Below are 24391 nucleotides of genomic sequence, written 5' to 3'. Positions count from 1 at the left end.
AGATGTTCTTTTCTGATCCATGTGACTTCATTTATTGCATGCATCTTAAAAGCAATGATGTTGGGCACCATATACTCAACTCAACTGCTTGTAAGCAGGAATAAGGCACCTGTTAGGTGGGTAGAAAAACAGCTGTTATTATCCATGAAAAAAATTAAAATGTGAGATAAGTGGAGGAAATTCCCAAAGCCTTTTCTTTGCTGCTTGGTTTCGTATCTAAGTTATTGCAAGTGTAATTTAGAACTGTATTATTTCCTCTTATGGTGGGTAGGGAGGAGGGAGGGGGAAACAGCTGAATCATGCTGCAACTTGAAAAGACAGTTTCTTCCTCCTTCAACTGATAGGAGAGCAGTCCAATTAATGATGGAAGAAAGACTGTTCAAGGCCAGGCTGGATGAGGTCCTGGACAGCCTGATCTAGTGCTTGATCTGGAGGTTGGCAGTCCTGCCCACGGCAGGGGACTTGGAACCATATGACCTTTGAGGTCCCTTCCAATCCAAGCCATTCTGTGATTCTAAGATAGATCATGGCTGATGACTTAAATGAATTTAGGACTTGGAGTGAACCACATCATGTAGCTCTGCATATTGCAAACTGATGGTGTTGTTTCCCCTTTCTGAAAGAACTGCCTACATGTAACTGGATAAAATAGGCTTGTTCTAGAGCTTGCTTCCTTGTGTGACAAAGTGTATCTCAATAGGCATATTAAACTTAAAGATCTACCTGCAGCAATCATACTCTTGACAATATTTTTCAGCTAAATTTTTCCATTGCGAGAGCATGTGCAGACATCAATACGTTGCTTAAATCTGCATTAATGTTCTCGTGAAGTTGAGTGTGAAGGAACTCTTCTGTGCCATAGCTGTTCTTCAAGTGTATCCTCCAAAGCACTGAAGAAACCACAAATGTCTGGGGGCCAATAGAGGGATCCAGCTTCTCGTTGGAAGCATGCCACCCCAGTCCACGTGGCTCAGAGAGCAGGAGGAGCAGCATCCTTTGGCATCATCTGTCGATCCTGCCAGGCTGGGGTTGTTCTGGATTCCCATTTGATGTGTAACCAACATGATCCCATCATGACCGTGGGCCACTGAACATTGCTTTCTATGGCCTCCTGCACCTTCCTAATCACATATTCTCACATGTTCTCCATGACAAGCAAGAGGAAACTTTGAATAAGTCCTTCACGTCACCTCTGGGATACAGCAACAATCATGGCAATGACAGGTATCACTTTACTGCTTGCACAGTTCCCCTGGAAAGCCAGTAAGACTCTTCCAGATTTTATCCTTGCACTGTTGGTCTCCGGACTTCATTGACAGCTCACTCATGAAAGCCCCTTAGGAATTAGGAGGAGTTCCCTGGGAGTGTGTGCAGAGAGGCTGGATGAGATGGACGTGGAGTGGCACACGGACAAAAGTCACCTTTATGGGAATGGCACTGAACATGCCCTGGGCTTGCCCAGCACAGGACACTGGTGCCAGGCATTCATAGCTGTGATGGGGGCAAACAGGAGGATAGTGGCCGGTGTTAGGAGAAATAACTGGTCCCCAGGGATCTCCTGGGCTTGCAAAATACTTGTTTGCTCCAGCAAGATGGAGTCTTTAAAAACCCTTAATTTTAACCGGTGTAATTTCCTCACTGGCAATAGCAAAAAGGCAGCAATAGTAATAAACCGTAAGTGTTATTTTTCAAGTGTCTTTTTTAACAAGGGTTAATCAACAGTAAAATTAACAGGCCCCTGGAGGGAGCTACCAGCAGTCCATTCTGACTCAGACTGAAATTTATTGCAGCAAGAAACTCGTTTGCATTTCCTCCCGCATGCAGAAAGAAACACTAATAGAAGATGTTTGTAGGGAAAAGGGGTGGAGAGCAGGGAGGAACACAGGCCAGTGGACTTGGTTTGGTTATAAAGAGCTAGGGAAGAAAGAGAGGCAGCATTTCAGCCTGCATCTGGGTCTTCAAGCGAACTCTGCGATGGCAGTCAGAAAAGCTGAGTCACTGCATTACTCCATAGGGCTCTTGGGCATTTCCGCAGGTAGGGATCGAGTCTTCTTGGCGCGGGAGGATGGGGTTGGGACTAGCTTTCACGGACAACCCCCTTTTTGAAAGGGTTAAAAAGTCTGTTTACTCCAAATCTTCTCTGCTTGGGTAAAACTTTTAGAGACGGGAGATCCCTCTGTCTGGTCCAGCAGCCAACAAAATATTTGTCTTGGCTTTAAAATGCTGGCCTGAAGTTTTGTACTTCTTCCAACCCAGGTGGGAAGCAAATCAAAGCTTTTTGATAGTCATTTTCATAAGTGAATATATTTTTTTTTAATGCAATTCCCTCTCTTCTCTATCTGTCTTCCCTGCCGCTCTGTTTTCTGCGTCCACTCCCTTTCTTTTGTCCTTCGCATTTCATCTTTCTGAGTGCTGCTCCTTTCCATTTTTAGGCTGGTTTGCTGTAGTCACAAGGTTTATGTGATCATCTTCAGAGCGTGTCTGTGTGTTTGTTGGAATCGGACAGCTGTTTCTCACTCTTTCCCAGCAATGAGGGAGCGCTCTCAAATACGATTAAGTTGAAGTTTATGAAAAGTAAGCACCCAGAAAGATGTGAGACCTTGGACACTAACCAAGTTACAGCACTCTCCCTCTTGACTTCATTGTTTACTGATCTTTTACTGTTATTTTTTCTCTATTCCTTACTCCTGTCACTCCTGGTGGGCTGTTGTGGGTTTTTTTTTGGGGGGGGGGAGGTGGGCAAAGTTTACAAGGTTTTTCTCTTTTTCCCCCTCCTTTATCACACACAGGATCACTCTTGCTGGCAGTACATTTCTACAGTTCACTCAGAGCAGCCCCCGTGATCCCCAGCACAGCTCTAGGGATTCTTCTGTTGATTTTATCATCTCTTTTGGCATATTCAGGTAAGACTCGGAAGGAAGCCAGCTTCTAGGCCTCCCCTTCTATAGCTTTACATGTGTTTGGTCTGCTTTGCCAACCTGTTTGTACAAACTGTGGCAGCCTTGCCAGACCACTGATGTCTCCTGCTTGAGCAATGTATGAGCACACCACTATTTTTCTATATAAGCAACCAAAGAAATTAAACGTTAGTTTTGAACAAATGCTTTATCATGATCTCTGACAGTTTTAACAGAGTGAATGTATGATTTCCCTAAGAGCTGTTTCCAAGCTCACCGAGACTAGTTTAGACATCTGTGGGTTGAAATGACATGTTGATGTGTGAGGCTGAAAGGGAAAAATCCCTGGTTATAACAAAACCCACACTCTTCAGAATGAATGCTGAGTTATTCCTCCTTTTGTGCGGAGCAACCCAAGCTCACAGTCGCTCTGTTGACAGTCATGCAGTTCCATGCTCCTATGGTGATTGTAGTTCCAACACACAACAAGCCTGTAGCACAGCTGCCTGTCCTAAGTACCACTTTTCATAACCTACTACGTCGAAATCACATTTCTGTCTCCACTGCCATTTGTCTCATAGGAATTTGGAGGAGCCTAAGAAATGCCACTCTATTCTCGTCTCTTTTCCTGACCATCTCAGTGTTCTGGTGTGGCTATGGAGTGGTCTTCATCCTGCGAGGGCAAGGAGTTTTGAACGACACCGGTGACTTCCGCAATGCCTTGGTGCCTGGCCTGGTCACGTTTACTTTGGCACTACTCATTATTGCAGTGGTGGGCTTCCTTAACAAAGAGGTCGTCCTAGCTGTGATTGCTTCTGCTGTCTCACTTGCCAGTGCTCATGAAGTTGCCATGCATTATAACACAGCTTTCGGTTCCTCTGCTGTGGCTTGCAATTATATGATTGTCTGCTTAGCTGGTGGTTACTTTGCTTTGGGAAGGATTCTTTATTTCCTCTCCAAAGAGAAAATTGCCATCCCTGGCACAGATCTGGCCAAAAATAAGGCCCATGAGCAGATCCAGTCCACCAGTGGCAGCATGAATCATTTTGCAGTCACTGGTCTTATCCTGAACATGCTGTCTGCCAGTGTCTTCGGCTGTAGGCTCCTGGGCGTCACTAGCAAACTATTTATTGGTCAAGTGCCCTGGCTGTGGGCTGCTGGGATCTACCAGATTGGTGCCTGTATTTTATCATACCGTGCAATGGATGTACTAATGGCTACATTCTTCGGTTTCACTTCCATCCTGAAATTTGCTGGAGGCTATTGCCTTCTATACCCAATCTGGCAAACAGAGGAGCCAACTTTCCCTATCCCATTCCTTGTGGTTTTTTCAATTCTTTTTGCGGTCCTGGCTCTTTTTCTCACTCTTAAAAGCCTGGTGGATGGCCTGTATTTGCTGTTTTACGTGGCCTACTGCATTGCATTAGCTTGCCGTCCCAAGGGATTTTTTGAAGGTGGACCCCAAGGTGTGGATGTGGCCATCTTTGTGGCCTCAGCCTTGATGACTGTGATTCACCTGTACAATGCGAAAGCGGGTGCCAAAATCCCAACAGGGAAGGCTGTTGCGAAGGACTTGGTTTCTAGCAGCAGTTTTCTGAAGCTTCGTGAAGGGACAAACCTTCACACACCCTACCTAGGGTATTCCAAGTATGCAGATGCAGAAGTACTTGGCTATGCATGTAGTGTCCTTGCTTCTTTTGCAATAACAGTGACAGTGGACACACAAGCTCCTCTTGACACCGTTGTAATTCCATGGGTGGTGGTAGCTGGTGGGATCCTTAAGCTTCTAAGTGGCTCAGTGGCCTTTGCCCGGGGTAAAACCCTGGAGAGCAGTGCCTTCATTCTTTATGCTGTCATGTGGATCATCTGGGGCTTGACGAGATATGGTGGCCTCTATGGCACTAGCAGAAGCTTCCACACAGCAGTAGGGATCATTGCTTTCATGCTCTTCAATAGCTTCATTGTCTTCTGCACGCTCTTCTTAAGCATCACCTGGTTCTTTTACTCCCTCACTTTCTTGCTTATTGCTGTCAGCTTCCTGTTGGATGCCATCAGTGCACTTCCAGCCGGCTATGACATTGCTGCCTCTCTCATCTTTGGTCTGGTCAGCTTTTACTGCTTCCTGTCTGCCCTTTTCAACAGTACCTTTGAGGGTTCCTGCTTACCAATGGGTAGGCCCCTTGTGCAGCTTAGTGGTGTGGGGGGAGGAATGACCAAGTGCCTTCACCTGCCTGCCAGGAAAGCTTCCTCAGTCAAGAGAATTGCAGGTAAGGGAAATATATAGGGGATTATGCAGGGTGGAGGGGTAATTCTGGGAGATTTTGTAGCAGAACAGTATTAAAAGGACATTTTTTTCAATCTAGATGTGGAAACCATGATAATCTGATTATATTTTGACCGAGTGGGCCAAGTTTTAGAAACTAAAATCACTATGGGGGGGAAATAGGACCAAATCCTTGAAGGACTTGGGTTTAGCAGTGAACTCACTGCTGTCTCTTCTATATCAGGTCACTGTCAGCACATCCATTCTGAAACATGTATCCTCCAGGCTAGGGCTACCACTGACAGCTTTCTACAGGGAATGCATGGTGCTTGCTTTCTACACAGGGCTGAATGCCTTCTAGCCCAGACGAACATGTCCCAGAATCCCCTAAATGCCAGATCTCTTCTTGGATGAATGCTAGAAAAATGCACTGTCGGAGGAATTACTTTTCCAGTTGGAAAAAAGGAGATGAGAGCACTGAATTGGCTGTTTTGTCTGTGACAGCTCTCCCGTGAATTACAGACCCTCACTTCTAGTCACTCAAGGGATTCTGCCCTGTTCACATGTCAACAGATATCCTGAAGAACGGAGGGACTTGCGGCATCCCCACAGATACTGTGTATGTGCTTGTAGCAGCCTGTAATCGGCCCGATGCTGTGGAGAAAGCTCACCGGTGAGTATGCACCTCATTGCCCTGGTGAAGGCTTCCCAGGCTAAGGAAGCCTGTAGGAGATACAGCTTCTACTAAGTCCTGGCTACAGCAGCCCTTCAGAGCAATGAGACGTGTACCTTAGTTTTCCCAGGAACAATAACATGACAAGCCCGAGGAGAAGATCCCAATGAGAAAAGGAGGCTGAGCAGGAATTGTCTTATAGTATATTGAAGGCTCCCGACAGGTGACGGAGCCATGTAGCTTGGATGTCACAAGGAAACTCAAAGATCAAGAAATTCAAAATAGAGCAGAGGGTTATTGTACGTATCTCTAGATACATATTGTCATGACTAAAATCCCTCTTGTGTTTAACAAACATTTCTAGCTCTACTTCTGTAAGCAGCTGAGGCCCCTCAGAACTTGGGAAACTGGGTTTTATACCCATCACTACACAATAAATTAAAGCCTTCCTTTGGAAATCATAACTGGGAACAGACATTCAAGTTCCTTCCTCTCAGACTGTCTGTTGAAGTGGACCTACTTTCATTACAGACTCTTGGCCTGCAGCACTTCGTCTAACTCCAGACCTGTCCAACACCATTTCTTTTTCAGGTTGAAATTAAATTCTGGCTTACTTCCAAACTCATTTTTCTTGCCTCCTTTCCAGCTCCAAGCGCCAGGCTCAGGAGCGTCCCATGTCACTCTGGATTTCTAGCCTGAAGCAGCTGGAACCTGCAAAACATTTGTTCAGCCCCCTCCTCTGGGACTTCATGGATGCTGCCTGGCCATCTCCTATTAGCTTGGTGATTCCCAGAGGTGAGGAAATGTTGTTATTTCCAACCTCTCTGGAGAACTTTGGGTTTGAAATTCCAGCTTTAAGCCATGTTTCCCTGCAATGCCATGTGTTCCATGGCGGTATCTCTAGACAGATGGCCGTGTTTGGATTGATGCGCATCATTAAGTGCTGTGTGACTCCTCCTTATGCAGGTGAATGGGTGGACTTCCTGGGAATGAAGGACTCTGCTAAATACGTCGGTACCCCTCAGAGCGTTGCCATCCGCATCCCTGACTGCTCAGTCACCACGCACCTCATTGACTTGGTGAGTGGTCCTACCTTGAACACTTCTGTTGCAAGCACAGGTTTGTTTGAAGCCAATTGTGGCTTGTGGAACAGCATCAGCTACAACTCGTCCTATGTTCTGAGTGTTAACACTCGGTGACTTTACTTGCACAGTAGCTGCTGGTGTAACAACCTGTTCTGTACCACAAAACTTGCTGAGAGATCTTGTACCCATTTTCTTCTTCGTCACCAGGTTGGCCCCATTGTGGTCACATCAGCTAACCCAACAGGAGAGGCAGACACAACACACCACAACCAAGTATATGCCAAGCTGGGAGATAAGGTAAAGGTGGCTTTATGTCTTTTCAGTCCAGCAGGTCCCAAAAGGAGGAGCACAATCACTCTGTTCCCAGTAGGCAAGTCAATACAGGATATCAAGAATATGGGAAAATATTTAATGAAATATGTCACTGACACTCCTCGTGTTGGTGATGGAGTGAGAGAACAATAAAATGAGAAACTTGATGGGAAACCAAAATGCTTCTGGTTTGTACAGTATAGTTATGGCTTGGCAACATGAATTAGTTTGTCTTCAAACAAAGGATGATACGAGCAACAAAAGAATGCTTCACTTTGTACAAGAAACAGAAGCACTGATGCCTAATGGTGCCAGGGCTCTAACTGCCATTGAGTTATCAGAACACTGGGGATTCCCATCTAAAGCTGAAGCTAATCTGAAACAGGCACTGAAGCTTGAAAGTATCCTGAGATCCTAAACCCTTAGGACCATATATTCATGGCAGCTTATGTAAATCTCTCACCACTTACTCCTCAAAAAACTGTTTTTCTATACCTTTGCTTTTCGAATGGGAATCCTTCAAAGCTCCTCAGCTGATGCAAACCTGTTTTGCTTGTACTACTGATTCACTGCCCACGTGTCTGAACTTGGTGTGAAAATTTGCTGCTCTTCAGGTGGATGCAGTTCTTTGCGATGGCCCTTCTCCAGAGAATATTGCCTCTACTGTTGTGGACTGCACCAAAATTGACAGTGGAAACATAGGATTCTTCAGAGTTGGTATAATTCCCAAGTCTCAGGTAAAATTAAACTTGATCTTATTGATTCTCCCTTTCTTCCTCTGCTTTGCCCATACCCGGGAAATAAGCTTCAGACTGAACATTTCCTGTTCAATAAAAAGATAAAAAAAGACCTGTGATAGCGTGAGGAGTTATCTCAGTGCAGTACGAAAGATCTCCACATTGCCTGTGTCCTGATCTTGCAGTCATCATTGCACTTCTTTGTGCCGGGCAGATTCCTGAGGGATGTGCAGCATAAGATTGATTCCTCGGGGAAAGGGCTCTGAGGTCCAAGGAATTTGATCTCAGTGGGGCAGACTCTCTATTCACACCTGTCCCAGAGACCTTTGAGCAGTTAGAAATGCTTAGTGTAACCTCAAGAATGGGCCCAGACAGGTAGTTATGAAAAAGTAAGAGAGAAAGAAGAGAAGAGGTTAGTGCTTTCTCTCTAACTAGTAACACACTTATAGCTGTGTTTATTAAACCTAGGTGCTGCAGCTACTGGAGCAGGTGCAGAAGAAATACTCACTGGTCCCTAACAGTGACGGCTGCACCACAAAAGGCCGGGAAGAGCATCTGAATCATGTCCATGCTGTGCACAACGGGGTGGGCACGGCTGCCTCCGCAGGGAGGGTTGCAGTGCAGTCTGCTGATGGAAGCCGTGAGAACCACACGCGCCTCTGACTTCTGTTCAGGTCAAGCAGTTATGTGCTCAGGAGGGAGGTGTTTGCTGGAAAATGATGTATAGGTCAAACTGGGGAATGGGAGCGATTTCTCAGCTACAGGGGTGACTTATTCACCTTTCTATGGATACTGCTAAAATATCCCTGACTTACAATCACATTCACCCAGTTTGTAGAAGCAATATTTTCACTTAAAGAGATTGCCAGCTCTCACTGCAAGGAAAGTGTTATGTCAGTGACTGGCTGAGCCCAGGGTAACAGAGCTTTTTTCTTTTCACTAGAAGTTAATGCCTTTGGTTTGGGGCAGAGAATAACTTGAAACGTTATGTAATTATATGTTAGGGGACAAACACTGCATGAGGCTAGTAATGGAAGAGGAAGAAGGGAAGGTGTATTCAGGTACTGTCTTAGTGAATACAGTGAACTTCTTAAAAAGACGAAGCAAAATGTAGTCTTGGGAACTGGGGCTGTCCCTGGTTTATCTTCTCTGAATAGAAGTCACAAAAGCCAACACTAAAACAAGTGCTGTTGTCTGAGGTGCCATTTTCTGTTTTTCACAGTCAGTGTGAGGGTAGAATTGTCATTTTGATGACTCCAGCAGTATTACCTTAGAAGTGCTGGAGCATTATGGAAAACCCTCGCTTCTCATTTTATCTTCTGCCGAGTATGAATTTCAAAGGAATCATATGCACTGCATTTGAAAATGCTAGAAGCTGGTCTCTTGCCTTTTGGCATAACTGTGCATACTTCATGGTACATTTCCTTCAGGGTGCCCATCTTGTACAGAGTGGTATCTGAACTGGAGGAAGTAATGAGAAATTTCAGACAAACTCAAGGAGTTTTCCTTGGTGAAATCTGCGTGGCCATACAGTTAGCGGCTTGTTTGGCCTCTGAAAACTGTTGACATTACTCTTACCTGACTCAGGTGCAAGGTGCTGATCAAACTCCAGCTGAAACCAATGAACGATCGCATTGATTTCATTTGGAGCACTATTGGAACTTAAGCGTAAATGCTGTGCAGTCAGAGTTGCTAAACCTCTGTGAACCACGTCTTCTCAGCTTGTTCTTTACAGAACTGGCTCTCTTCCTGCAGAGAAGGAAACTGTCGGATAACTGAGTTCGTGAAATCATTTTACTGGTCTACTTACTGTATCTCTTTGGTGTCTCTTAAACTCGATTTACAGAATTCAATAAAATATTTTCAATAAACAGTCATGTCACACAGGTCTGTGCTATCATCTGCCAGAAAATAACATTGCAAGTCACATGCTCATGCCTTTTTGAGGTTGCCAACGGTGCACAAATGATCTTACAAGTGGATCAAATTGCATCCCTTTCAAGAATGTGAGAGAAGGGGGAAGGAAACCATAATAACTAACCTCAACCCCCCGGTGCCAGCTTCCTTGCTGGGTACTGCTAATGAGTTCATAAACAACAAGGCTGAATCTGGCTCTTTTTCCTAACCAAGTTTTAGAAAAATAATAAACACTGCAATCTGAGGAAGCACAGTAAGAAACATGAACCTAGAAAGAAGCATTACAAAGCCTTTTTGCTATGGCCTTGGCTTAAATAAGGTATGGGTGCTGCTTCCTCATGCTTCATATAATAGTATGTTTTAGTGTGGCATAGCTTAAAAGAAGTTTGGAAAGCTGGATTCTTCACAAGGTGCCTTGCCTCGATCCATCTTTTCCTCTCTCACTGGGATCCATTTCACATGATGGGTGCAAGACAGGGAACAACCTCACTTAATTCAGTCCTTGCTGTGCCCCTCCCACACCTCTCTTGTGTACGAGCAAACCAGGATGAAATAAATTGAGATGAAAGCAAATCGGGATGAAAGAAGAGACTTAAGTGGGATCTTTCATTAAGTAAGGGCAGAATAATTCCTAATACTTCCAGAGTTTTCCCAGTATTCAAGCCTAAGCAGAATGTTTTTAAAAAGAAATAGAAAAAGAAAAGAGCCACTGTTACAAATGACAAATCCAAAATACTCCCATTATAAACTTTTGGCCTTTTTCAGCAGAATTTGCTGAAAAAAAACGTTGATCAAATCTGTGCTGAGATGTTGATGAGAGTTTGTGAAATACTTTCACCCCTAAAAATATGGGGTTTGGTCAAAAAGTGTTGCCCAGCCCTCCTCACAGGAGGCTCTCAATGTGCCCTTTAGGTGCTGTTCCTCTCACATCGTGCTCACTAAGAAGGAGTCGCTACATTGGAGTGTGGCAATCAAGAGGGATATAGAAGGATTTGAGACCCTCAAATATCCATCCAAGGAGTAGTTTGAAGTCACTGAAGAAAATCAAGAGATTTACAGGAAGGGCCAATTTTGGTTTAATTGTCAATGACCCTGAGGTCTGAAGGCCTGAAGGGTCGCTCTGGGAGACAAAATAAGCTCAAGAATGGGCCTGTTTGTGAAGAAAAACAACAGTTCAGTCCCACTGGGGTTGGAAACAACCCAGGAAGCAGGCACGTTCCTCCTTGATTTTGCCCTTTGTACAATCCAGACATCTGTGTCAATGGAAACAAGAATGGAAAACAAAGAAGGGCATTTTCTAGTTGCAGGAAAAGCCAACTCACCTTTCTGAGAATAGAACGGTGCCATAAGAACAGGAACTGACTCAATGGCATCTTCGTAACGGTGCGTGTTGGTATAGTGGGTGGACCAGATACTCCAGTGGGTAGAGTGGTTCAGAGAGGAAGGGTGGCATCACCACTACCTCCTGAGTGAAACCAGCTGAGACAGGGCTTGAGACATGGACAGACTCAGAAATGCCCCACGACTGCCTCTGATTTAAGAAAACACCAAGAACTGGGAGCTGTAGGGACACACCTCATCTATTTGGCTCCTCCTGAAATAGGAAAGAGAGCATCCACTTATGGCTCAGGATGGGCCATCAACTGGAAGGAAAATCAGAAGGAAAGTCCTCCTTATTGTGTGGAAATCAGTGAAAGCAAAACTTTTACATCTCCTCGGTACTACGGAGGGCTTATGAAAACACAACCTGCAGTGATTTTTTGTCTTACTCCCCTTGCTGCATTCTTCCAGTTACTCCTCCCTATAACATCAAGTGCTTAGGGTTATTACTACAGCATGACTAGATAATCTGGTTTGTCACATTTTGAAGGAATATTAAGAACAACAATGAAACAGCGTATCTCAAAGCTTGGGCCAGATCTTCAGCTGCTCTGCAAAAGCCATTTATACTTGTATTGGATTTCTGTCTGTTATGGCTGTGTTGCCAAGGGCCAAACAACCTCTAATGGCCTTGAGCCATCTGGGTGTCCCCAGCTTCTGTGCTAGCTGTAACAATAAGGAATTTATGCAACAGGTCTGTGCTGAGGATCAGAATAAGGCAGAACAGAGATAGCTGGTTGACAGAAGAAACTGTGTAAAAATCTTTTGGGAAAATAGAAGCAGTCTGGAAATTGAGCCTCTTGAGACAGGATGGGGAAGTCTGTCCTGTGCATCCAGTTCAGTGTTGCCTCTGTGCCTGGCTGCGTCTCTGCAGCCCTATTAAACATCTGCTAAAATCATGACACATGCACAGGACCAGCTTCTCATTCCTCCAGGTTCCACTACGACCTTGAGCAGCCAGTGGCAACACCCTAAGATGGCAGGATGTGCCCACATTTCCGTTCTGTGCACTGTGCCATAGGATGAGTTACTATCTACAGCCCCTCACCAGGCTCACCTTATCTCCTCACTATTCCCATGAGCCTGATGACTGCCTGTGGCATCCTTCCACCTGCAGCCTTGCAAAGGGTCATTTCACCACCCAGGTTATCAGATCTTGTGTGGCCTAGGGCTTTCCACAGCCTCTGTCCTGCTTCCTATCTCCCTGCAGGTCTCCAGGCCCTTCTTGCCTGCCAGCAGCTGTGTTCACTTGCAAAATATACCAACTTCAAATTACTAAAAGAGCCTTTAGTGGGAAGCAGAAATGATGGTACAGGAGGAGAAGTAGGGAAGGAGAAGACAAAGTAGCTTTGCTTAGACCAGATCCAATGAGCAGCAATGGCCATGACCAATGGCACACAGGACGCAAGCATGATTCCCCTTGTCCCTGATGGGAGCTGAGATGGGTTTTCTATAGACTTCCAGAACCAGTATTAGTGTTACATTCTCCACTGTGCTTCCAGGCCCCAGCTCTCCAAAGACACTGTGAAGAACTGATCAAGCTAAAGCCACCTCTCCTCAGAGACAAATGTCTGGTATGAAGCAAAGTAGCTCTCAGGGGCCTTGTAGCTGAAGGCTGTCTTCATACATCTGATGGTCCTTTGAGCTTTTCTTGGCTCTGGTGCTACAGGTACTCCTGAATATGGACGATTTGAGTCCGACCACATCTGTAGGGGAAGGGTAAGAAATAGTAATGTTTTTGTGTGCGCAATAAATGCTAATACGTTGATTTTTTTTTCCCGCTGCTCTGCATGAAATTGTATTCAAAATGTTTGCTGACAAAATGCCTAGTCACAGGGCTATGATCTCACTGTCTCCAGGAAAACATAAAACTGAGAGATAATGTGAAAGAATCAAAGAGTGAAAAACAAACAAGCAAACAAATAAAAACAACCAACCAACCAAAACCCCCAAAGCAAAACAAGAATAAGGAAGAAGCAAAGTAAGGAGAGTAGGGCTGAGCAGAACCGAAAGCAGATAACACAACTCTTTGGGCATGAGTCAGCTCCAGGTGTGGAGGAACCAAGTCCTGAAACATACTGTCATGGCCATGTCCCTATTGAGGTGGTGTTCCATCCATCAGACTTCAGTATCTTTCTTGGAACAGAGAAGTGATGCCCTTCACCACCAGTGATATTCCGTGCAATTTGCTTCCGTGATGATATGAGTCAACATTCTGTTTTGCAACAGCATTTTGCACCATGTTTCTTTTAATAGAACAGAAACTTTCTTCCCTCTTGTCTAAACCTTCTGCTCCTGTCAGTGCCTCTCCATTAAGAGAGAGTCTAAATTCCACTGTCTAAATGCACAGAAAAATGTGCTGCTCTTCCCTGGCCAAACTGATGTTCTGTCCCTGAAAACCATCTCACTAAAGCTCAGCTAATTCCTGAACAAGCGCTAAGGTTGGGAAGTGGGGCAGAATGAAGAGACCATCCACAGGAGAGACTTAAGGTCAAATGCGACATGGTTGAGTGTATCCAGTATCCCTGGTTCCCCTCTGATTGGGATTTAAAGGCCTCATTGCTCATTGCCAGCTTCCATTTGGAAATGAGCCTTCAGCAATACATAGCATCTCACAATGGAAAACACAGCAAGAGGCATTAAGGCCTATTGCTAATAGCCCTAATGAAAGGACCCTGTGTTTAAAGAACATGAATAAAGGGATTGAAGGCTCGTGTTGTTGATCTAAGGGGGGTGTGTTTGTTCCTCTCTAACCTTGCAAAAATGCTACCAGGAGTGGTCTAGGCTTGGGGAGTTTGTTTTGAGTCCCTGGGAAGAATTGTGAGCACACAACTACACAACAGTTGTTGATGTTCACCAAGTTCTTGAACTAAATTTCTGTGAAACAAAGACTTGGTACATGCGTGGAGTCAGTGCTGCTCACCCACTGTGGGTTGCTTACTGATCATATTCCAGGCTCATTTGTCGTGGTAACAGCTCAGAGCACGCTGGCAAATTTGATTTAATACTTGAGTAAGGTGGTAGAGTGGACAACCTGACGTGCTAACCTAAGTCATGAAAGATCTCTGGACACCCAACAGCTACTGGATTTAGAGATGTTCATACTGGGAAAACACTTGAATAAAACCCTCCTGAAGGCAGAGAACTTCATCGATTGGAAAATCATGACTTTTCTTGAAGTTATTTCCTGGGCACACCTCAGTCAGCTTTACTTTTACAGCTCCTATATTATGGTGGTGTCACGCATCAAATTGGACATTTCTGACCAAGATCACTGGAGATTATAAACAACAGGTCACAGCATTTGACAAGAAGACTTTGTCATGATGATCATGCAAAGGAAATGATGAGATAATAGAAGGGGGATTTACCCAAATCTGTTTTGATAAGGAAATATTACTCTATTTAGCAGCACCAAAACAGCAACAAGAAATAAAATGTATTTCCTTGTTTGCTGAAGAGAAAATCACACTCATTCCTGGAACAGACTGGGGAAAGACGGAAGAAGTCATGCAGTTTATCGTGTTGAATACAACATCTATCTTCCCTTTGTTATCTCTCACCTGATACTGGAAAATAAGTACAGCGCAAACATCTCTTAGCCATATCTTCTCATCATTTAACAGAATATTCACAAGACTGAGTCTCATTGTAAACCCAGGTGGTAATAAATTACCTTTTTTTTTATAACCTCACTTGTTTACTTCCCAACTTAGCAATAGAAACTCAATGCGTAGAAAGTTCATTGTCTAACTGTACATAAAGACTGTTTATTGATTGAATAGTTTTCTGCTGATAGACAATCCTTTGATTTTCAAGAATATTTCCTTGTTCTTAAGGAAATAACTCTGAAAAATCATGGTTCTCCTGAAAATAAGCTATCATCTGAAGCCAAGAGGGAAAATTCCACCAGCATATACAAATACATGAAGCATTATTTGTGAAAACATACAGTTTGGGGTCCCCCTATAGCTACTGCTGGCACTTAGGGCATCTCCAAATTATGACTGAGAGGAAAGAATGAAGCCTTCAGTGGGTTTATGCCCTCTGAGATGGAAAGAGGTGTCTGGTTGGTTTAAGGTAAACTCATTTCATAATCCAAACTCAAGCCATAGAGTCAGGCTTGTGGATTTCAGGGCTAGGTGATTTCTTTATAGATCTAAAAACAGTCTGAAGTTTACTCCTGCCTTAACTCCCTTGATATGCTTGTCCCGGAGGAGAGAAATGAAGCCCTGCCCAGGAGACTCCAGGGGGCTGAGTGTTGTTTTGAGGGGAAAGCAACCCAAACAAGGAATTTTTAAAGAGCCTTTCATCTTGGACCTTTACAACACTTCTGCCATCTTTGTCTGCCATCAGTAGAAAGCACGCTCTTATGCTTTCTTATCTTGTTCCACTTACAAGCTAAACTGTAGATTTGTCTATAGCTCAGAAGCTGCAAAACGGTTTTCTTATTTTAAAACCTGATTTTCTTACCATCACAGTGTGTCAGGTGCTTTCCTCGAGGGCTGAGACATTCCAGTCGTGATTTACCTTCCAGAGAGCAGCAGTGCAAGGTGAGAGCTGCTCTTGCCACTGGGAAATTGTTCGCATAGAAGGTCTCAGGAGATCACAGGCAATACTTTGTCTTGGTTTACCAAATCCTGGGCTGTTTATTGCACTAATCACAGCCGGTGGCGAAATACACATCCTTCCCTTGAGCCAAAATGCTATGGTCACTCTCAGTCCTGTGCCACCAGTATAGAGGCAGTCTAATGAAGACGTTATGGAGGGGACAAGAATAGACTTCCTTCCTTTTTTATTGTTACTGCTATAACAATTTATGGCCACCTTTGACAACCATATTTGTTTGGAAAAGTCAAGGAGTTTTTCAAGTATTGAAACACGAGTGAAACCCCATGTTGTGAGACTTCACCACATGCTTGAAGTCAAGCACGTAGAATCATAAAGGTTGGAAAATATCCCTAAGATCATTCAGTCCAGCCATTCAAATAGTCCAATATGCTGTGCGATGGACCTTAGCTAGCCTTAAAGATATTTACTAAGTCCTTCAGAGCACTGGGGCTTGCAGAAGATCAACAGCTCTTTGCACTGATGACCAGTTGTAAATAGTGGCTTTCTCTCCCTGTTTTTCCAATATAGATACGCAATTCATTTACCTGCACATTTTAGCTAAACATTCTGTGGCAGCATTTGCAGCTGGGATGCACAAGAACTGCATGTAACGCTATCCCTGTGAAGAAGCAGGGCTTTATTGCACTGGCTTCTTGATGGCTTTGTTGCATGCCACTTTGGGTTGGAGCCAGAGAGAATTATGACATTTTGCAATATCCCCAGAAATCCCTACCATTTCATCTCAGCCCTCCCTGTCTCCCATGGTTTCCTTGCTTCTCTCCCAGCTGGCCCAGCCTTGCCCTGGCTTTCCCAGCAGCTGGGTCCGTGATGCCAAATGCAGCTGAACCATCTGACATGTGTTGTGAGGTGCTTGAGGGGACAGAGAAGGGAGATTCCTGCTCCAGGGTGATCTTGCCCTGGGGAGAAGGTGACACATGGACTGGTCATATAGCTGCTACCCTAGCTGATGGCTCACCAGGGCATAATATGTACTTGTGTGTGGAAGAAGGGTACAGTGTGTGCAGAGGCTTGTTTAGCTGTCTGAGGGTATGTGAAGGGAGGGGAGCATGACTTCATTCTACTTAGAGAAGTTGGCGTTGGCTGGAAAACCAGAGTAGGCTGGGAATGCCCTGCAGTGCCCAGCACAGCCTACAGTGAGTGCCCTCAGCAGAGGGTACTGGTGAGTTTTAGGGTCAGAAGGCTCCAGGTTGCAGCGTGAAGGGCAGTCTCTGTTCAGATCTGAGGAACAGATGCCAAAGACTTTCAATTGGGACTGTGGGTAGTGAAATAACATCCACCACCTGGAGCCAGAGTCAAAGCTGCTATTTAAGGGGACTTCTGAGCACAGGCTAAATGGCAGGCTGCACCTTGAGGAGAAGCAGAGGGACAACAACCTTAGTGCCAAAGCAAGCCAAGCACGCTCAGAACCAGAGTCAGTGTTTGTTTACATGTTCATAATGAGGTGTGGGAGGAATGCAGCCTCAAAAGCCCCACCAGGTTTGGCTGCTCAGGTCTTGGAGAAGCATCTGGTGATTTGGGAGGGAGGGAACTCCTGCTCTGATGTGACCCTGGGGAGAAGCCCACGAGAAGCAGATCAGGATACTCCAAAACCATGGTAAAGGGGAGCTGGAAAGGGGTTTGTCCTTTGGGTATTAGGAGGTGGTGTTGCATCCATGCCAAGGGAACAATCTGCCTGCCCAGAGTAGGAGGGAGGAGAAAGAACAACTGTAGGGAACTGGCAGAGATCTGCTGCTTGGACACTGCTTCTGGTACAGGGAAAAACATTACAGAAACCCTCCAAATCTGAATTGCACGTCTGTGTTTTGAAGCCAGCCTTTGAGCCCTAGCTCATTGTTTTTTCTTGTAAGGGTTGTCTTCCTTAAGAGTGAATTCCCCTCTTCCCCAGTTTCCCCTCAGTCTCCATTTACCATGGACACACATCAGCTGCTGCTTTCTGCATGGAGTACCCCAAGACCAGCTGGGAAGTGCCCCGGTCCAAGCAGGGAGTGGCTGTGAGGATGCCAGAGCAGGGCAGGGGGTGAATAACTCGCTGTACACCCTCTGTCAGGACTGTGCCTTCCAGCATTTATTCCTTCCCCTAGCACTTAGTGTGGAGCTTTGCAGTTTTTGGAGGATGGATAGTCTGGTGGAAAGCAACTGAAACCCAAAGTCTTTTCCTTATATTCCAAAAAGAAGATTTATTTAGTTAAAGGTAGATGTTTAAAATACACAGATCTGAGTGTGGTAGAAGGGAGTATACAAGCAGGCATGAAGTCCACAGTCCAAGGCACTCAGGAAACAGTGGCAATCTGGGAATTCCTGCAGTGCAGCATCAGCTCCTGATCCTCCTGGCACTCTGTGGGCAGATTTCCCAGCGGTTTCAGGCACTTACTGGAGATAAACAACTAATAGCCACAGAACGCTCCCAGGAGAGACACTGTGAGGGAAAGTGCTGCTGCTTCCCAAGGAGGTAAATGCTTGATTAGGGAAGGTATGGCTTTCACAAGGCCGAGTTCTCCAGCGAGATGTGGGATTCCTCATGTCTTTTTGTGAGAGAAGATGCTGTTCCATTGCTCAGGGGAGGTTTCCTTTGGTGTCAGACTGCTCTGTTCTTTACTCTTTCAAATATCTGCATCACCTTGCCTGCTGGTATGCAGCCTTCTCTCAAGATGGTGATGCCACCTTCCCAGAGCAAGAAGGAGACAATTAGGATAATCCCCAAAGGGGGAAAGAAAGGAAAAGGGATTATGTTCCAACATAAAAACAAACACACTGAACCAGTAAAGCCATCTAGATGCTTACTGCCTCCAAATAATAAGCTTTGTCAGAAAGTAAAGACACCCACCAACACCAACACAGTGCTGAGTTCAGGAGTTCAGTTTTCCACTACAGAATTCCACCCAAATGATGACCCAGAGCCAAGAAACAAGACTACAGCTTGTGCTTCTACATTGCTGTGGATGAATGCCTATCACTCTACCTTAATTCTGGTGGTCTGCAAGGAACATACACCCTTCCTTTCAGAAGCATTCACCCTCTCACTCGAAGCATTTTTGCTCTTCTAAGGCAAATTTTGAAGCAGGGATTTGCTTCTCGCTGCCTCATTCTGCCAATACAAAGGCCCTCCAATGACATCGTTTGTCAACACATCAACATGTTTGTAAACATCTGGGCACTCAAGACCTGTTTCTCTTCGAAAACACTGTGCTGCCAGTTTGATACTGTTGAAAGAAATGGGAGCAACCATGGAATATTTTACTGTAAAGGTGCTACTGAAACTCACTTTCATCAATCCTTGTGCAGTTGACCACAGTTGATGCTACCACTTCATCAGATTCTCCATCGCAGAGAACGCCCTCCAACTTATGGCCAAGACGCCTGTAGGGAAAAGAAGAATGAAAGCTGCGTGGTATTTCATACCACCTTATGCTGAAGTTCCTCTCAACACAGGGCATCAAATCATGATGGCTGCCCACCTGTTGGGCGATTTGCAGAGCAGTAGAAATGCAGTGAACAGGGTACTCACGAGATGACCATGTCATGATGTGTGCTGTCAACCTCTCCACTAGGATTAGCAGACGTGATTGCCAAAGGCCCCGTCATGTCAATGAGATGCACCAGGACAGTCAGGTCAGGCACTCTGATCATTATACTGTCTTGAGTTCCCACTCTGCTGTAGCCCTCTCCAACTCCTTGAAAGACAGGCAGAAGATGCTGGAAGAGGTCTACTTGGCAAGGCATTGTAGGAAGATCTCATACTCTCCTTACAAAAGACTCTGCTCCACATGCCAAATAAATTGGCAGGACTCCTTGCACAGTATCAGAAAAGCAGCATCTTTGATCAGAAATCCATAAGAGCAGCAGCAAGATTTTGGGACTAAGAAAATATTAAGGATCAGAAGGGAAAATATCACAACCTCAGTGGCTGGAGATCAGCATAGCTCTTCTCATAGACAATGGATTTACCTACATCCCAGAGTCAAATTCCTTCTGATTGTTTCTCACCCTCCCCACCCTTTGCCATACACTTCCACCAGGTTAGCACACATAACTCCTATTGCTTCTCTGTTTTTTAACATTACCATTGATTCCCCAAAACCAGGTCTAAGTGTGAATCATATTGTTTCTCACAGTGCTTTCTCTTGGTCCATATGTCAGGAAGGAAAAGGGTCCAAGTACATCCTTCTGTTCTGGACTGCTCATCTCTTTTTGATCCTCCACCCAGGGCTTGCTCATTCCTAGCTAACAGCAATGAGCTTGCAAGATGTGACCCTCCCAGGCTGACGAGCCTCCCTTTCTTTGAGTCTGATTGAATTAAAAAGACCACCATGCTGGTTCTCACTGTCTATGAGTTATTCCAGCTCTTTAATATCCTACGCTAAATGTGGTACTAAGATGTGTACAAGGTGTTCTCAAGGGTAAAATGAACAGATCTCCCCACTGACATCTCGAAGAGTCTATTGATTGCTGAAATCATGAAGGTGTTGTCCTGTTCATCTCACCTAACTTCTTCAGCCACTCTCCTTTCTTGATAATGCAGCCAACGCCACCTGGGTAAACATTTTCCATGAATTCCCACAGCAGTGGGCTGATTGGGGGAGCAGCTGCTCGCAGCTGATCCAGGTTTGAAATGAAGATGCAGATGGGCTTCTCTTGAGGCCTGTCCTAGAAAAACAAAAAATAGAAACAAAAAAGTCTGCATCGAGAAGATCTAAGCCCACTGGAGTCCTAGTCTGTAGCCTAGGGACCACAAGCTCCAAGAAAGTAAGGTGCTATCTCTGCTGAAAATACTGAGCAGAAGAGGGGACTGCATGCTGTGATCTGTGCTGCAGCTCAATCTCCATGTGCAAACTGAAGGAGAGGACAGTAAGCTGTTCTTGGGATCTTGGCAGGATGCACCCAGTTCCCCTTCTTCAGACACAATCAACCCAAGCAGGGCAATGTTCTTCTCATTATCAGTGTTTTTAATGTCTTATACACCAGAGGCCTGATTTTCTTCTAACTTATCCCAGTATAAATCAAGAGAAAGCCCAACAGGATAGTGGAAGGGGAACATAACCCCCTGAAACTGGTATCTGCGTGACCACTTATTTAGTTCTTTGATGCTTTGACATAAACTTGTTATAAAGTGAGCGATGATACGGAGGGAAAATAAAAGAGCTCACAAAGCAGTGTCATTTCAGTCCTCAGCTGACATCACTTTCAGCAGGGCCAAATGACTAAGGAACTGGGCATGTATTTACATTCTGTTTATATTCTCTCACTGACAAGGAAGGTTAGCATTGGCACCAAAGCAGGACAGAAAAGACTGCCTTTGTTGCTGATGTTCACACTAAGTGCCAGCTGAGATAGTCTGTTATGCTTATTTCTCCAGGCTAGCCAGGAAATTGCCTCATGGAGAACAGAAGGGGCCAGGCTGCAAAAGATGTATTTAAGGTGCAAACTTTGGGTCTTATTCCAGCACTGAATGTCTCCCAAAGTCTGGGCAAGTATAAACCTGAGACTCTGATTCAGCACTTCGTAACGCAGAGAGGACAAATACAGGTTTGGACCCACTTAGGACACATGTCCAGGTTGTTCCAGTTTGGATTTTTGTTTTGCCCCCTTCAATGAAGCAGAAAGTTGCTAATTCTCAGTGCTACAAACCCAGATCAGTGAGTGCTCTTCCCACCAGTGGCTCAGCTTAAAAAAATGGTCCATGGCCTTTTGTGAAGCTCCTGCTAGACTCCACCTGCTCAGTTCCGAGTCAGAACAACTTGAAAGAAGGAGTTCCCATTTCTACTTGCGTATGTTACTGATATGTGGGATGCCAGCAGGATCCAAGTAACAAGACATCAGTATTGTATCCGCACCTTGATTCTGTAGACTTTCTCAATGGCTTGAGGGTGTCTGCAGGAGGCTGCCAAAGCATACACCGTGTCTGTTGGGACCCCGCACACTGCCCCTGTGTTCAGCAAGTCAGCGATGGTCCTCAGGCCACTAGTACAGTGGGACTTGGGACAGATGCAGGGTGGGGAATCTTCAGTGTTCTTCTTAGAGCTCTGAGCCTGGCAGTAATCAAAGCCATTAGTGTGGGAATAAGCCAACATATGAAATACAGGGGATGATCTGTCCCTGTTTGTTGCAGGGGAGTTGGACTAGATGACAATTAAAGGTCCCTTCTAGCATAAACAATTCTATGATTCTACAGTTTGGTCTCCTTGAATGCAGGTATCTCCTTGTGCCATGATCTCTTGGCCATCAAAGGGCAGAGGCAACACTTTAAGTTGTGCTTCACCTAAAGCAGGTGACATTAAATTTGTAAGTGTCCCTGCCTCTCCTCCAAGTTTCCATACACATTATTCCTAATGGAAAGTACCTTGTTTTTAGCTCAATTCCCCCTACAGTAGTATTGTGACAGGGATTTCAAATGGCAGTAAATGGGTCAAAAAAAGGGAGACAGAAACTTGAACTCCTCTAGGCAAGACTGAATACCTTGGAATATTCTCCTAAACAAGGAAGCTGCACTGTTACACAAAACATCTCTTACTGTAAACAGAGAGGGTCCCATCATCATGAGGTCCTTCCCAAACATGCTGTTTGCAAGTGATGCTGTTGCCCCGTAGAAGCAGATGATGCTGAAGATGCATAACATTACAACTGAAAATCAAACCACAGAGGGTCAAAGGGAGGAAGAGTACTGGCAGAGTTTTATTTTCTTTTGTGTCTCGTCTTCCCAGAATTGCAAACTTACTTCAGCTTTTCCTGTCACACTACATTTACAGTCCAGCACATCTGTAAGTCTAAAAATTCAAGGCATTTCCAGGCTGGTCTACCTGAGTTAGTTTGTGGGGTTTTTTTTAATTTGCTGGCAGAAAACCTTTTAAAAAGGCATCTTTCTAAAGCATTATGGATAATTTCAAATCAGTCTCACTTGCTACAAAGCCAGAATTTGAACAGAACTACATCCATTCACGTCAGTGGCATATTTAGTTCACTCCAAGTCTTGGCTCACCAAACAACTACTAGAAAGTAGAACTGTACAGAACTTCAGGAGTTCATCTTGATCCAACAGAATCAGCCATGCTAGATGTTTATTAGGGAGCCCAAGGAGCTGGAGATGGTATGAAGAAATATTTCCTCCTGCAGTCATGGAGCCAGAGGGCTCGGCATCTGCAGCTTGCACATACTCAGTCTTCTAGGGAAAGATGACACAATCTTTTGCTTGCTTGCTTTTTTCCATACTGAACTTAGGCAGAATATTGCTCCCCAAAGAAAGACCCACTCACTACACCCTCTGGGTGAAGGTTTGAGGACCAAGTTCACCTACAGCTTACTTTCAAATGGCAAAGGGAGGTTCTCCAATGTGAAGAGCAGAAAACAAATGGTCAGGAGCTCCACTGCCAGGGTCATGCACAGAAGCACCACGTTAAAAGAGGAAGCTGTGGAAAGAAATATAAACAGGACTGACCCACATCAGAGAAATGCCTGTAAAAATGTGTGTGAAACAGCAGAAGAGTTCATAAATGAACTTAATTGTATCCGATCCGACTTCCCTGTTCACAGAGATATGGATGTGGTTTAGTTAGTCTTTGGCTTTCAGGAGACAAACTGCCAAGCCATTCATCTGCCAGTACTCTGTGCTCACATGGAAAACACTTATCGGGCAGCCAAGAAGAAGCTGATTTACAGCAGCTGGGCTGAAGTGTGACTGTGGTTATATGCCAGTGGCCAGTCCGTCTAACACTTTCACCTCATTTGAACCATTTATTTTCTTTGAAAAGTTCTTCCTTTCCCTTATGACTGTTTCTTCCAAGCCCAGCTCAGCTTCTGTTACTGGCTGTGGGCAAAACATTTCAGTTCTTGCCTAACTGGTGTGACAGAGAGAGCCGAGGCTCCCTTTCTTGTGCATTTCCTCCACAGAGTGCCCACAGATGGGAACAGTGATCTGGCCCCAAACACACCACAACAGTTAATCATCCGTGGTACTGAGACTTACCTAAAATCATTAAAAAAGCATTGAGCACCAAAAAGGCAATAGCACCAGCAGTAAATCCTTCACTGTTCCCCGTACCAATGTTCAACAGGTGGCCTGAAATAGGACCAGAAGGTTTAGTTGTAAGCAAGCCATTAACAGAATGACAAATCTGAAGTTCAAATGACTACAATTCAAATTGATAGTGATTGCTAAGAAGAATCCCATTGGATTGGAATCTATTGTATCTGTAGTGCAAACTAGTTCAGGTATTAACCGAAGAACTGGTGACAGTTATCAAAAACCCTGATGGTTTCACTTCCAGCTTGTAAGAGACAAGAAGATCTGGCTGCAAAGACTAATAGCTTCCTGCCTCTTAGGCAATAGCTTTAAGTTTTCCCAGAGGTACTCATTTCAGCAGGACCTAGCAGGAAGTCCATATGAAATGCTTCTGAACATGATGCTGAATAAGGCTTCTTAAAGTCCAGATATTTTGAGATCTTGTTCCATGTCTACAAGCAGCTAAGATGAATTGCTCCATGCTTCTGAAGCATAAAGTCTT

General features: G+C 44.8%; 2 protein-coding genes across 2 annotated transcripts; one reads left to right on the top strand and one right to left on the bottom strand.

Moving 5' to 3' along the window:
• The first annotated feature begins 1938 nt into the window (after window positions 1–1938).
• On the top strand, window positions 1939–9850 carry LOC140252040 (uncharacterized). The gene is made up of 9 exons (XM_072336333.1): window positions 1939–2035; window positions 2790–2903; window positions 3479–5164; window positions 5734–5833; window positions 6480–6628; window positions 6800–6912; window positions 7126–7215; window positions 7845–7967; window positions 8436–9850. Exons 1-9 carry the CDS (start codon window positions 1975–1977, stop codon window positions 8628–8630), a joined length of 2631 nt encoding a protein of 876 aa, XP_072192434.1. The 5' UTR covers window positions 1939–1974; the 3' UTR covers window positions 8631–9850.
• Window positions 9851–18317: 8467 nt separating this feature from the next.
• On the bottom strand, window positions 18318–23267 carry LOC140251751 (threonylcarbamoyl-AMP synthase-like). The gene is made up of 7 exons (XM_072335822.1): window positions 23192–23267; window positions 22405–22514; window positions 21728–21922; window positions 20378–20540; window positions 19402–19567; window positions 19159–19253; window positions 18318–18557 (listed from the first exon to the last, which is right to left on the bottom strand). The coding sequence occupies exons 1-7, from the start codon at window positions 23265–23267 to the stop codon at window positions 18472–18474; spliced, it is 891 nt and encodes a 296-aa protein (XP_072191923.1). The 3' UTR covers window positions 18318–18471.
• Window positions 23268–24391: the final 1124 nt, after the last annotated feature.

This window comes from Excalfactoria chinensis, chromosome 4 (assembly GCF_039878825.1).
Source record: "Excalfactoria chinensis isolate bCotChi1 chromosome 4, bCotChi1.hap2, whole genome shotgun sequence".
Taxonomy (NCBI): domain Eukaryota; kingdom Metazoa; phylum Chordata; class Aves; order Galliformes; family Phasianidae; genus Excalfactoria; species Excalfactoria chinensis.
This window is presented reverse-complemented; position numbering and strand designations above follow the sequence as displayed.

Excerpts from the sequence above, each read along its gene's own strand:
- LOC140252040 (XM_072336333.1), top strand. The coding sequence starts at position 1,975 with ATGGCAGTCAGAAAAGCTGAGTCACTGCATTACTCCATAGGGCTCTTG. Across the intron at positions 6,629-6,799 it reads TAGCTTGGTGATTCCCAGAG|GTGAATGGGTGGACTTCCTG; the intron begins GTGAGGAAATGT and ends CTCCTTATGCAG. Across the intron at positions 6,913-7,125 it reads CCACGCACCTCATTGACTTG|GTTGGCCCCATTGTGGTCAC; the intron begins GTGAGTGGTCCT and ends CTTCGTCACCAG.
- LOC140251751 (XM_072335822.1), bottom strand. The coding sequence starts at position 23,267 with ATGACCCTGGCAGTGGAGCTCCTGACCATTTGTTTTCTGCTCTTCACA. Across the intron at positions 20,541-21,727 it reads AGAAAGTCTACAGAATCAAG|GACAGGCCTCAAGAGAAGCC; the intron begins GTGCGGATACAA and ends TTGTTTTTCTAG. Across the intron at positions 19,254-19,401 it reads CATCATGACATGGTCATCTC|GCGTCTTGGCCATAAGTTGG; the intron begins GTGAGTACCCTG and ends TTTTCCCTACAG.